General features: G+C 35.2%; 1 protein-coding gene across 1 annotated transcript in view; it reads left to right on the plus strand.

The window, feature by feature from the left end:
• Nucleotides 1–13,457, plus strand: part of DNAH14 (dynein axonemal heavy chain 14) — a 230,549-nt gene that overhangs the window by 119,074 nt on the left and 98,018 nt on the right. The window contains 5 exon segments of the mRNA XM_087718645.1: nt 5,398–5,650; nt 8,303–8,408; nt 9,706–9,935; nt 11,144–11,260; nt 11,912–12,064. Coding sequence (XP_087574771.1) covers nt 5,398–5,650; nt 8,303–8,408; nt 9,706–9,935; nt 11,144–11,260; nt 11,912–12,064 — 859 coding nt within the window.

Raw genomic sequence — 13,457 nt, forward strand, 5'->3', positions numbered from 1 at the left:
TACTTTTTTTGGGTTATTCCTCTTTTTCCTTTTTTTTTTTCTTTTCATTATTTTTATTTTTAATCTATTTGACTATAAGATATCCTAGAAGGTGTTTGATAGAGAGTTGTGCCGGGTGTGGGACCTGGGAAGTCGGAGGGGATTAGGGAGGAGGGTTCATTGGGGTGGGGGGTGGGGGGGTGGAAATACATTCTCAATATACAGAATAAGAAGAATGCACTTGTATACTGTTGTTCCTTATCTTTTCTTTTTATTTTTCTCTTTTTTCCCCTTTTTTTTCTTTTTTCTTTTTAGCTCAATTTTAGTAGTTAAGAATTGAATAGATTAATGAATAGAGAAATGCACCAAAGTGAGAAGTAGAGGGAAAGAAGAGGGAGAAGTAAGGAGGGAGGAAGAGGGGAATGTAAGGAGGGTGAGAGGGGAAGGAGGGTGAGGAAGGGTAGAAAGGAAGGTAGGAGGGGAAAAGGAAGTAGGTGGGGTGATTGTTAGAGGGGAGAAATGAAAGTTGGAGGGGGAGAAGAAGGGGTGTATGGAGGATGAAAGTGCCAGGTTGGTTTGATACGCTGGACGATGAGTTGTGTTTAAGGTTTTTTTTTATGTCTTTTTTATTGCAAATACTCAGTATATAAGTGATTGTATAAAATTGAAAATGAAAATGAATAAAATATTTGAAGGAAACTTATTTTACATTCTTGGTAATGTTGTGAATAAAGCTCTAATTGCAGTACTTTGAGTGGAGGCTGCATACAGTACATGAAACCTGCGCACATAGAGAAGGGCAAAACAATGACTTGGATCTAGAATAATTATTCTGTGAAGAGCAAGAACCTTTAATCCAGCCAGCAAGAAAAGGGCATTATTTTAACCACTTTTCCCTTTCCTCTACAGTTTCTCATATTCCAAAAGATAATTAGAGCTATTTTTAATAATAATTTTAATTATTTCTAAAAGTAGATCTATTTCATGAAAAGGACATTTTTAAATGAGAGATTTATAATTATCCAGGTAAAGGGCCTATACATGACTATAACCAATATTATTTAGTACTATTATCAGAGAGGACTATTATTTCACTATATTTGAAAATAAACTTCAGCAGGCTTTCTATTTGGAGAGTCCAGGGTTTGCTTTCTGTTACTCACTAGGCAGTCCCCAACCACTCTGTCTGCAAGGGTCTCTGCTACAGATAAATTCTCATATATGAAAGTATCTTTCTCTTTCTTGTACTTCCTTTCATCCGTTTCTATTCTATTTTTGATGGGGGTTGCATCTAGATATGTATTTGGGATGCTCAAAAATAGGGTGTTGTTGTCAAATTATCTAAATTTGATAAATCAAAAGTGTTTTTGTCAAATCAGATTTGTCTCGATTCATGCATTTGAGTAAATTAGTTTGATGTAGTCTATTCAAAGTGTTTATTCAAATCATTGCTATGCATTTTTCTAAGTTTGGTTTGTGGTCACTCATTCATGCACATAACAACTTATTGGGCCATGCACATCTTATAAACCTCCCCTCCTTCACACTTTCTGTCTAGGTTTCCAGACAGCATACAAGATACACAGCCCTGGTCAACATCTAAGAAATAATTGTATCCAAGTAACTTTCAAACCAAACACAGAGGTACATCAGGCTTTTTTTGGAATCCACAGAAATCTAATGAATTTAAAATAATAGCAAAATTTTACTGGTTACAACATACACTCTTTCTCACACAGTCAAAAACACAGACTTATCCCAGTGGTGGGTTGCAATTTATTTTACTACTGGTTTGCTTGCACGCACACATGCACCCATGTGACGTATCTGCGCATGAGCAGAAGCATCCGGGCGCGTGGGTAGAGCTTCCCACTGCCGCCACTAATGGTTCGCCCACCTCTGACTTATCCCCACATCCCTACTTAGCCTCATGCCTTTTAACTAGGCTATTAGGCATTACCTAAAGGGATAAAAGATGCCAAATCCATATATAGAACAATGGAAAGTTAGGCGAGAGAAGGAAGTTCAGGACATATTTTATTCTCAAAATACTTGCCTTGTTGATTCTGGTATCAGTGATAGTTATCAGTGATATGTGAGGGGTGTTATTGTATATACTCAGTGCCAGTTTCCTGTGTCTGTTTCTGATGACATTTCTCCTTCGATCTTTAATGACTTGCTCCTTTTTATCTACCTCTAGGAAGGCACCTTTCTGACAAGATTCCTGACATTTTGTTTTTGTTTACATGCCTGCTTTGTTTTTTATGATGTTCACCATGATGGCGAACCTATGGCATGCATGCCACAGGTGTGGAGCCATATCTGCTGGCATGCAAGCCATCACCTTCAGTGTGCATGTGTGCACCAGTGGACTGATTTTCGGCCTTCCATAGGGCCGGCGGAGGCCGTTTTCACCCTCCTCAGGCTTCAGGAAAGCCTCTGGAGCCTGGGGAGGGTGAAAAATGGCCCCAACGGACCAACTGGAAGTTCGGAAACCATCCATTTCTGGCTTCCCTGAGGGCTGTGGGAGGCAGTTTTCGCCCTCCCCAGTCTTCAGAAAAGCCTCCGGAGCCTGGGGAGGGTGAAAAACAGGCAAGTGCAGGTGGGCAGAGTGCATTGCATTGTGGTGTGGGGCACAAATGCGTGCATGCACAATTTTGGCACACGTTTACAAAAAGGTTTGCCATCAATGTTATAGCAGCTTCAGTGTAGTCTTACACAATATTAGCATGCTTCAGTGTTAGTTTCATTTGGTTATCAATGTTAATAAATTATCTTAGAAAGCTTATTTATTATCAATATATACTGCATGATATTTATTCTATAATCCTTTAATTCTCTATGCCATTTTCTAGCCTGATTTTTAAAGCATAATTTTAGAATTTTGGTCCACTAATTTTATGTATGTAACCTTATATTTTATTTCTAGAGATGGAATAATAAAGATTAAAAAGCAATTCTTTCTAATGCCATTAATGGTCACCTAATTGCTCTTAGTAAACTAAGTAAACTCAGCAAGTCCTTTCTAAAGTTTAAATATCAGTCTCTTAGCTTTAATTCACTGGTTATGTGCTATCAAATTATTTCCAATTCCTAGTGACCACTTAGATATAATTTTTTCCATGACAATCAACCCTACCCTGATCTTTCAGGTCTTCCAATGGTAAAATCATTGCCACTGTAACTGAGTTCATCCTTCATGCTACAATTCTTTTTCTTCTCTTAGCATTTGAGCCTTTTCTAGAGAACTAGATCTTTGTATAATGTGTTGATAAGTAGGATAATTTGAACCTGATCATTTGTGCTTCAAGTGAGAACCTCATAAGCCATTGTTTGTTTTCTTGGCTATCTATGATATTTTTAGTCCTGTTTTCTTATTGTGCCCATTGACTTTCAGTACTAAGGCTTGCAAATCCAGCTATCAAGTAGTACCCGTATCAGCATAACACAGGTTACTGATGTATCTTTCTTCAATTTTAAAACCATATTCATCTTCTTCCAATCCAACTTTCCTTAATGTATATTCAGTATATAGTTTGAAAGAAATAGTATTATACCATATTTTTCAGAGTATAAGACTTACCTTAGTTTTTGGGGAGGAAAATAGAGAAAAAAATTATGCCTACCAGAATTGGCTAGCATTTTTAGTCTGGTTAGCTTCAGCACATATGTTTGCTGGTTTTGAGTGTGCATGCTTTTTATCCCCTGGACTACGTATTCCAAGTGAGGCCACACTGATTAACAACCACTTGCAATCATTACAAACAATCATTATTGAAGGCAAGTGAGAAGTCTATTTGGACCAAAAAGGAGTACACTTTCCTATTTAAACTCTATCTGAGATCATTAACCAGTATGATAATTGTTATTTCTATTCTGGAAACTTGGAGCAGTAATACTAGCAAATTATCTGCTTTACAGAAAAGTTACAGAAGGGCATACTTAAATAAGAAAATTCACAATTTGCAAAAGAATGTGTTGCATTGGAGAGAAGTAGATTTTTCATTTCTTGAGAAATTGTTTTTAAAGCACAGACTCCATTTTGTTTGTCTCTACTCTTCCAATCTTCACTAAGATGTACAGGTATCCAAAGGGGTGAGTACACTGCAGTAAAAATATTCGAAGCTTTTTTTCCAGTCCTAATGAGGTGCTAACGAGTGAAGTGATCTTCCAATCTTCTGCGAGTGAAATGATCTTCCAATCTTCTGTGTTTTGCCTGCTTTTCTCATTGCTGCTCCCTCCGATGATCAACTGTGCTTTGGAAGCTTTTATTCAGCCCTAATGAGGTGCTAACATTGGATGGAGCAGCAATGAGAAAAGCAGGCAAAGCACAGAAGATAGCTTCACTCATTAGTGCCTCATTAGGACTGAAGAAAAAACTTTGAAAAAGCTACATTAGTAGCATAAGACGCACCCAAATTTTCAGCCTCTTTTTTGTGGGGGAGGGGAAGAGTGTGTCTTATACTCCAAAAAATATGGTAGCTTTGTCACATATAGTTGCCAGCCTAGAGCCAGTGCTGTTTTGCCATATTCTGCCCATGAATGACCATGAGATGTTTTAGGATTCCCATTTTTTTGAGAACATGACATGATCAACACAATCATTCTCAATAATCAATAAACTTCTTTTTGGTATTCTTTGGCTTTCTTGATTATCTACCATGCATCAACAATGTTTCATGTTCTGTAGCCTTTTTAAAAGGCAGATAGAACATCTGGCATCTTCTTTTCTATGTAAGGTTCAAGTCTACATTGGATGAGCCAAAGGATTATTTTGCTAGTGTGTAAAATTAAGGATATTGTGCAACAGTTTGCACACTGTTAAGTTAGGTTTCCTTTTGGGGGGGCGGGGGGGTATTGGAATGTACATTAACCTCTTCCAATCAGCCATTCAGATTTGTTGGCATAGGTTGGTTAGAATGTTTACTGAGTTGTCTCCTGCTACTTTTAGTTCTACAGATCAGTTTTCCTTGTATTAGTTTATTTAACTGCATAAATGTAATAATGCTGCATATATGTAAGAAATTGGGGTACTTTTAATTATCATATTTGGAAATATTTGTCTCTGCAGAAGTCTGATATATGTATATCATATATATGAATTAATATGGCACATGTGTTCCTAGTATGTGTATTACCCTGTTGGATAAATATATATATATATATATATATATATATATATATATATATATATATATATATATATATATATATATATATATATATATATATATATATATATATATATATATATATATATATATATATATATGCTATATTTCATATACAAATAATTAAATGAAATCTTTATTTGTATGTGTGTGTGTATGTATGTATATATGTATATATATACATACACACACACATACATACACACACACAAACACACATCTCATTATGTATTTTATTTATTTGCAGGACCCTGCTGATTTGGGATGGGAGCCTTATGTCAAAACATGGCTGCAAGGAATTTCTGAAATAATACCCAAAAATAGTATTGAATATCTTGAAAGTTTGTTTCACTCAAGTATAAAGATAGGGTTAACTTTTCTAAATAAACATAAGAAAATGCAGGCATTTCCTGTACATCAGTTGGGGATAGTAATGAACATTTGCAGAATTATTGGTTCATTTATTCATGTAATAAAACTAAATCAAGAATCACAAGACAGTAAGTAAACTTTAACAAATGTTTATGGCATGATTCTGTATATACTAAGTACCTTGAAATATGTTTCACTTTGAACTCTTAGAATTCTCAGTAATGGAGATGATAACTGGGGAAATGCAGGGGAAGAATGAATCAGAAACCATATTTGATAATTTAAATAAGAATAGTTGTCCCATTAGAAAAATCCACTGACCATAATCAATGTTATTGTAAGTTAACTTTAAATTTTTATTTTTTTCAAAAAAGTTAAAATACAAAACTTCAAAAAATGTTTTTATAAAAACAAAGAAAACAAAACAAACAAGAATTTTAAAAGTCGTTTAAAAAGGATACATACATACATACATACATACATACATACATACATACATACATACATACATACATATATATATATATATATATATATATATATATATATATATATAATTAGCCCTACTTGAATACTGATTATATATGTTGCAACACTAGTTTCACACCCCTTGTGAAATAGGAGGAGAAATTTTTAAACTTATAATTCTATTTGCAAATTATTGGCCTGTCATTATCTACTATATTAATGACAAAATAGTTAACAGATAGAACAACTACTACAATAACAACAAAAGATAAGATTAAAATTTCAAAGACGTCTGCTAACAAACTATTATTCTATCTATCTCATAGAAAGTTTACCATGGTTCTTATCTATCCCAAATCATTCTGATAGTTAACTCTGATTTATATTGGATCAATTATCCTCATTTGCTTCTTAATAACATCTTAACATAATTGTGGTCTGGTTAAATATAATAAACCTATTCTCCAAAATCGATCTATCTTCCCAAAAAAGTCCAGACGAAATTGTTTTCCAGTTGAATGTAGTAAATCCATTCCCTAATCTCCTTCACTCTTCTTAGAGGAAATCAGTTTATCACTTATCATTCAGTCCTAAGTCTGTAAAATCCGTATTTCTTTCAGTCTTCCCCACTGAATCTGCCAGTTTCAAACCAAGTTCCTTTTGAAAATCTGGTGTAACAGCTGGGCATTTTTGTAGCCATTATTATTTTGTCAAACTTTTAAAAAAGGTTTTCCAAAAACTCTTCAAAGATAGAGATCTAATAGTGTTGAAGTGATATTCCTCAGAGTGAGAAAATAGAGAGAAGCAGGGAGAATTTTTTTTTGAATATTTTGATCCAAAATTAAAAGAAAATTAACAAAATAAGCCCCATTTTTTTTGCAAATTAATAAAATGCAAAATCTCTTAGTTAGTAAGAGATTAAAGTCTTATATTAATGTAAATCAAATCAAAACACTTTCACTACCCAAGAACATGCTGTGACCTTCTTAGGGAGGAACAAGAGTTATTCAAAACAGAAAAATAAATCAAAAGAAAGAGACAAAAAAAAAAAAAACCAGATAAAGTCCAGCAAGGGATAAAATAAATCAGCATTCAACAAGCTTGTTAACTTAAAAATAAAAAGTAAACTTCCAAAAATGTGGGTAATATTAAAATAAACAATATGCCAAAAGGAAAAGATGGATGGATGACTTAACTTTCCAGCAGTCCCCACTAGGAACTGCAGTCTTCAAGATTGAAACAGTGTTAGCTGTTAGCAGATCATGGGTAGGAGAAAAAAATCTTCCTACCATTCAGCAGAAATTTTGGGGGAGGAGTCCCAATGTAACCAAGCATGAAAGTTTTTAAATGGATAGTTAATATCTCAATCATATTCAATTTTTATAGCATTGCTCAATACAAACTTCCAGAGTAATATTTTTGCCAGCAAACAATGATTATGAGGGGAATCACAAATGTAAATGACACTCAGAAGAAGACCACGAGGAAAAAAAGATTGATAACCCCTAGTTTACATGGAAGAAGAAATTTTCAGAGTTAACACTTGAAAGGGATAGTTAATATATTATACATACATAACACATGTTAAAATTTATTCATTAACTTTCTTTAAATATAATTTAAAGAATTCTTTAAATATGAAGGAAGGTGGAATTTCAAGGAGCCCAAATAGCTAAAGTAATAGAGGAGGAAACAGGAAGTTTTCTTTTTGTGAATGTTATTCCAATCACCTTAAGACTTGAAACCAATTTAATCAACTTGCTCACATTTATGCACCTTGCTTTGGTTAAAGTAACTGGAAGATGGGATTTTACAGGATTTCCAACAAAAAGCAGAAAATGTTACTTATATTTTGTTACTATTATCCTTTATGTTTTATGTTACATGTTTCTTTAATATCTAATGCAAAATGAATTGTGGCAAAAATGGGGAAAATATAATCGTATGTTAGGGAGTATTTAACTAAACGGTTAGTGTAATCTATGTAAGCAAATTGCATTTTCTAATGCAACTGAACTAATCCTAATATGTTAGGGAAATCATGTTTGTGTATGTGCGTATATACGTGTATGTATATAAATAATATTGAAACACTTTATATACTGAAGATGTATTTACATGACTTAATTTCTAAATTATCAATGACATTTTGATGTTTCCCAATAATTACTGTTTGAAGTAGATTAGAATCAAAGTAAAATGTATTCACTGTAATTCACTGTAAAATCAGTTAGAGAACAAAGTATAATTGAATTGTAGAATGTATTCAAATATATAATTAGAAATATATAATTAGAAACATTATATTAAAGGTAAGAAAAGACGACAAAGCAGCTCAGTGAGTTTTTCCAACCAGAGGAATTCTCCACAATTTTTACATACATTCAGTGGAAGAGTCCCATCAATAATGAAGAAAAGGTAAATGAATTATGAGAACATAAACACTTATTCACATTCCTGTTGAAATAGGTTAATGGCTCTTCTAGTTCAGCATGGTGTATAATAGTGGTCAGCTACATGCATTCAGGAAGCTTGCAAATATGGGTTCTCTTCCACATTTGCTATCTAGCATCTGATGTTTAAGGAATGCTTCCCATGATTTAGAAGATAGTAATCAACCATCAGGACTAGGACTCACTGATCCTCCATGAATTTGCTTAGTTTCCTTTTCAACTATTTAAATCATTGACCAATTTGTTTGCCAATGTTTTAAATCTCTCTGCATCTAGTTTTAATGTCTAACACAATATTCTTATACAATGAAAGAGGGGCGAATCATTCCATGCATGATTTTCTACATCCTATTATCTATTATCTATATCTGCCTCCTCACCAACCTAAAAACTCTAAATCCTATTCATGTATATTCTTTTTTAAAAAAGATTTTTATTAACAAACATGTAAAATACACACCCACAAAAATTAGACGTACATCATATTTATACAATACAATACGAACAGGAACTTCCTGTTCTTTATAATAGCAATCATCAATCGATACCACTCACCTTATATTTTTTCCTATTCATGTATATTCTTAATCACTTGAGATTTTTCCTCTTTTTTTGCACCCATTCATGTTTTATTGGTTTTTAAAAAACATAATGCTACTCTGTTCATTTTCTGCAAAAAAACGTAATACCAGTTAACTAACCCAAACTGCTTCATTAAAATAATGACAAAATAGTAAACTATCATATCAGACCAAAAAATAATAACACTAACAATAATTTATTAAACTTCTATGCCATTTGACTCTGAATGACTATTGGTAGCTCATAACAATCTAACAAATTACAATAAAACTGGGAACTATACAAGATGGCAAGCCTATCTTTATACCTTATGTCTAAGACACATAACTTACAAAAGTATAAATACAGTGTCTTTTTTAATGATAATTTTGTTAATGTGTCTGATAATGATTTTGTCAATAATTTATAAAATTTGTATACCATCTGGCTCTCAGTGGCTGTGGGCAGTTCATAACAATCAGATTACAATGAAATCAGTAAACCACAAAAGATGGCAAGTCAATAAAGTGTGGAATCTCGCTCTTCCTCACCAAAAGGTTACGTAAAAAGCCAGTTCATTCATAACTAATAAAATATTCAGGATCTTTAAAAATTAACTTGCAAAAGTATAAATACAGTATCCTTTTTGAGGTTTAGCAACAAGTTTGTATTAAGATAACTTTTTTATTCATAAATTTCAGGGATGGTGAGATATGGTTTTGGGAAAAAGAGCCTAATAAAATGCTCATATTATTGGGGAAAATTTTCATATTTGCATTTACTTGGGCTGTTGGAGGAATTTTAAAACGAGAGGAAGAACATGAAGGTGAAACTCTCATTGATATAAACACTAGCCAAGATGAACTTGCACATGTAACATGTGACTTCAATTACCTTGTTCGGGAATTATTTGACAAAAAACCACCTACTAGTAAGTTCTAAATTTCTACTGCTTTCACAATATAGTTATTGTATATATTCTAATTGCATTAGTTGAATAAATATTTATATTAAGGAACAAATTAATGGAACTGAAAAGGGCCAAATACATAATTTTATATTCCAATGAAGCTGAACTACATAGTTTAGTTTCCAAAATAATGCAGCTGACAAATATATATACTTTTCTATATCCTCATGTACATATGCATCTATGTGACTGTAAATTTTGAATACAGAAGAGATTCCAATTGAATAAGCTAGCTGAGAAAGAGAAGACATGCAGGAAATGTCGGATGTTTCATATAAGAGGACCTGGGATTCAATTTCGTTTTCTACAAAGATGTTAATAGGGCAGGGGAAAAGCCTTGGAAGTTGCTGCTTGTCAGCAACGCATAGACTAATTTAGTTAAATTAGCATTATTGAAATATGAATACACATATGAGAAGTCTACCAATTAGCAACAGAACCATTAATATAAATGTAATTAGATTTTTTTTTAAAGAAAGTTTTTGAAACATGCTTATAGAGTTGTGAGTTTACTGTTGTGTCCTTTCTTTATATGCTTTTAGAGTAAAATAATGCTAATCTGAGGACACTCCTTTTTGCCTTTCTTCCCAGGCACATAGGCACAACAGACATGCTCTTAGATTCTTCTCCTGCTAGATTGTAGCAAGCTAGATGTTAAGCTTTGCCTATGTGTTTCCTAAATATTAAACTCCTATTTGTTGTAACATTATATAATTATATTGTGTTCTAATACACTTTTGTTAACCCTCACTCAGGTCAGACTCCTGCTCTCAGGAATGTTCATATGCACACAGTAAATGTTTCACCCAAGGGTGGGTTCTGGCTTTTACTGCCGGTTCACTCAGAGATGCGCTTTGGGTACGTGCGTGCATGCATGCATAGAAGTAAAAAAAGAACCCACCTCTGGTTTCACCTCCAAAAATCTGAAGGGGAGCTGTATTTGAGCTTGCTTGGACATAAGTACAGCTCTTAGCAGGATCTAAGATCCACATTTATTTGGTCTCCCTGCTTTGAATCTATATACATTCAAGCCAGTGCAAGGAGTGGGTAGGGTAGGGTTATATGACAGAAATATATCTGCTATATACTTTATAGAAAATATGCACTATTCACACATTAATTTTACACTTTATATAATAAAACATGCCTTCCATTTTTTGAACTTTCAGATATTCAGATGCCATCTGGAGATAAAACTGTTTTTGATTATTTTGTGGATTTACAAACAGGAGAATTTGAACCATGGGGACATTTAGTTCCTAGCACACAATTTCTTATCCAGAAAGGTGAGTATAGTTGTAGCTGCTTCATTTTATTAAATTATTTTGAAAGTCCTGGAAAACATGGAATAAGTTTAGAGTTTAGAAACACACATTTCTGAGAGATTAAGTGAGACGCTCAGTGTTTGGAAGGAGAACAATGCTAATATATTCAGAGATCAATGCTAGATGCCAAAGCCTAACTCTAGAAACTAAAGCATAATACTGTATGATTGAGAATAGTCATCTAGACATAAAAGTAAATTTTGAGCCACTAAGCTGAAAATGTCATTGTCATCATCTGTAAAAAGAACCTGTGATGAATGTCTTTTCTATTCATAGACAGCCATTATGACTTCAGCAAATATAAGTGCCTCACAAAGATCAATATTACCTAATTCTAATTAGTAAATTTTTACTGGATTTATATAATTTCTCCATCTGGTTCTATTTATCTGTACTTTCAATCATCTCTGCCCTCCTTTTTCCTGCTTGTTCAGTGACTTGAAGGCTAAAAGGCAATATTAAAATACTTTTTTTTTCCTGGCAATGTTGAATGACATAGCCTAATTGATCTTTCCAACCTGTCATCTATTTATTTTTTCATCTGGCATGATTTATAATATTTTAACAATTTTTGATATTTTAAAGTAATTATTGTAACCTTTTAAACTTCAGAGACATCAGATCTTTCTGATAGTGATAATAACATGTTAGAAAATCAAGAAAAGAAAATGGAGGCCTCTACATTTATTCCCAATATTGATACAATTCGTCACAGCTTCCTAGCAAGTCTTCTTTTATTGTCAAAACATCCAGTACTGATTATAGGTAAGTTTATATTTTAGTATTGAAAAACAAAATAGACTCTTATCTTGTAGTGAGTGATTGACCCAAAGTCACCCAGATGTCTTTCATAGCTAAGGCAGTACTAGAATTCACTCTCTCCCAGTGATTGGCTCAAAGTCACCCAGATGGAGTTCATGGCTAAAGTTGGCACTAGAAGGCGCCTGCACTGGGAAGATGGCTGCCTGAGCTTTTCGCTCCGGCTGAGAAGAGCGTTCAACTGTCCTGAACTGAACCCTCCCCCGCTGTTTACCAGATCTAAGCAGTGGGGGATCTAAGAGAAGAGCTTGGGCTGAGCCTGGGAGTGGTGAGTGAATTTTTTAAAAAAAGCATTACCCAGGGGCTTATCCAGAGGCTCTGAAACGGACTCCGGCGTTCCTCAGCATTCCTCAGCATTCTCGGCGTTTACGAACGGCGTTGCGAATGACCTTCGGCTTACTGGCCGTCTTCCCCCCCCCCTCACACGTACGGCTATTCCCAGCAGGAGTGGAGCCGAGCTGAGTTTGACCTGTTTCCTGCCTTAGCGTGGAGAGTGCTCGAGGTGTTTGGGGCGGGTGTGAGGTGGCATTATTCTTTGAACTTTGCTTAAAGGTGCTAAAGACGCTGAAGACGCTGTAGCCGGCATTGTGAGAACTAATGCGGCTCAGCTGACTGGGAGACCTTGCCTGAGGTGTTATTTGTTCGCTGGGACTCTAGACCAGCTGGGAGCGTCGTGATTGCTGTGAGCGGCGCCTGAAAGACCGCTATAGCCCAGCTGTCAGGAGCGGGTCCCCTCACTTGATTGCTACAACTATCATAGCCACCTGAGAATGCCGTGGCTGGCAGGAGTGCCGAGGCTTTTCCGTGTGAGTTGCTGAAAATTGAACCTTTCTGTAGGCCACTTGTCAACATCATAGTCTAGCCGCTTGAAGATTGTGGCCTTATTGTTCTGGATGCTGTGGAGTTTGTGGGCCTTATTTTGCAAATCTTTGTTGGGCCACTTGTGGTGAGAGACGGACGGTGGCCTCCCGACCACTGGGGCCGAAGACACCCGTGGAACCTGGAAGAGCAGGCTGAAACCGTCTGGCTGCCGTGGGAGCTGCTATCGGTGACTGCTGGGGGGGATGACCCCCCTGGGATTGCCTGATGCCTCCTCTGCTGTTTGTGCCGCTGTAGGGTCAGGGTAGGGACAGGGTAGGGTTAGGTTAGAATTTAGGGTGGGTTAGTTTAAGATATAGTTAGGATAAGGTTAGGATTAGGGTGAGGGAGGGGTGGGGTCACTAGCCTGATGGCCTACCGATGGGCTGCTTCCACGGGTAGTGTCACGGTACAGCTGGGAGTGGAGTTCTCCCCCCCCTTTTACCGTGGGGTTATCCCTGGCTCCCGGGTGTTCTTTGCC

The sequence above is a fragment of the Thamnophis sirtalis genome, unplaced genomic scaffold (genome assembly GCF_051295495.1).
Source record: "Thamnophis sirtalis isolate CommonGarterSnake01/CBP01778 unplaced genomic scaffold, rThaSir2_p1.2 scaffold_6, whole genome shotgun sequence".
NCBI classification, from domain to species: Eukaryota; Metazoa; Chordata; class Lepidosauria; order Squamata; family Natricidae; genus Thamnophis; species Thamnophis sirtalis.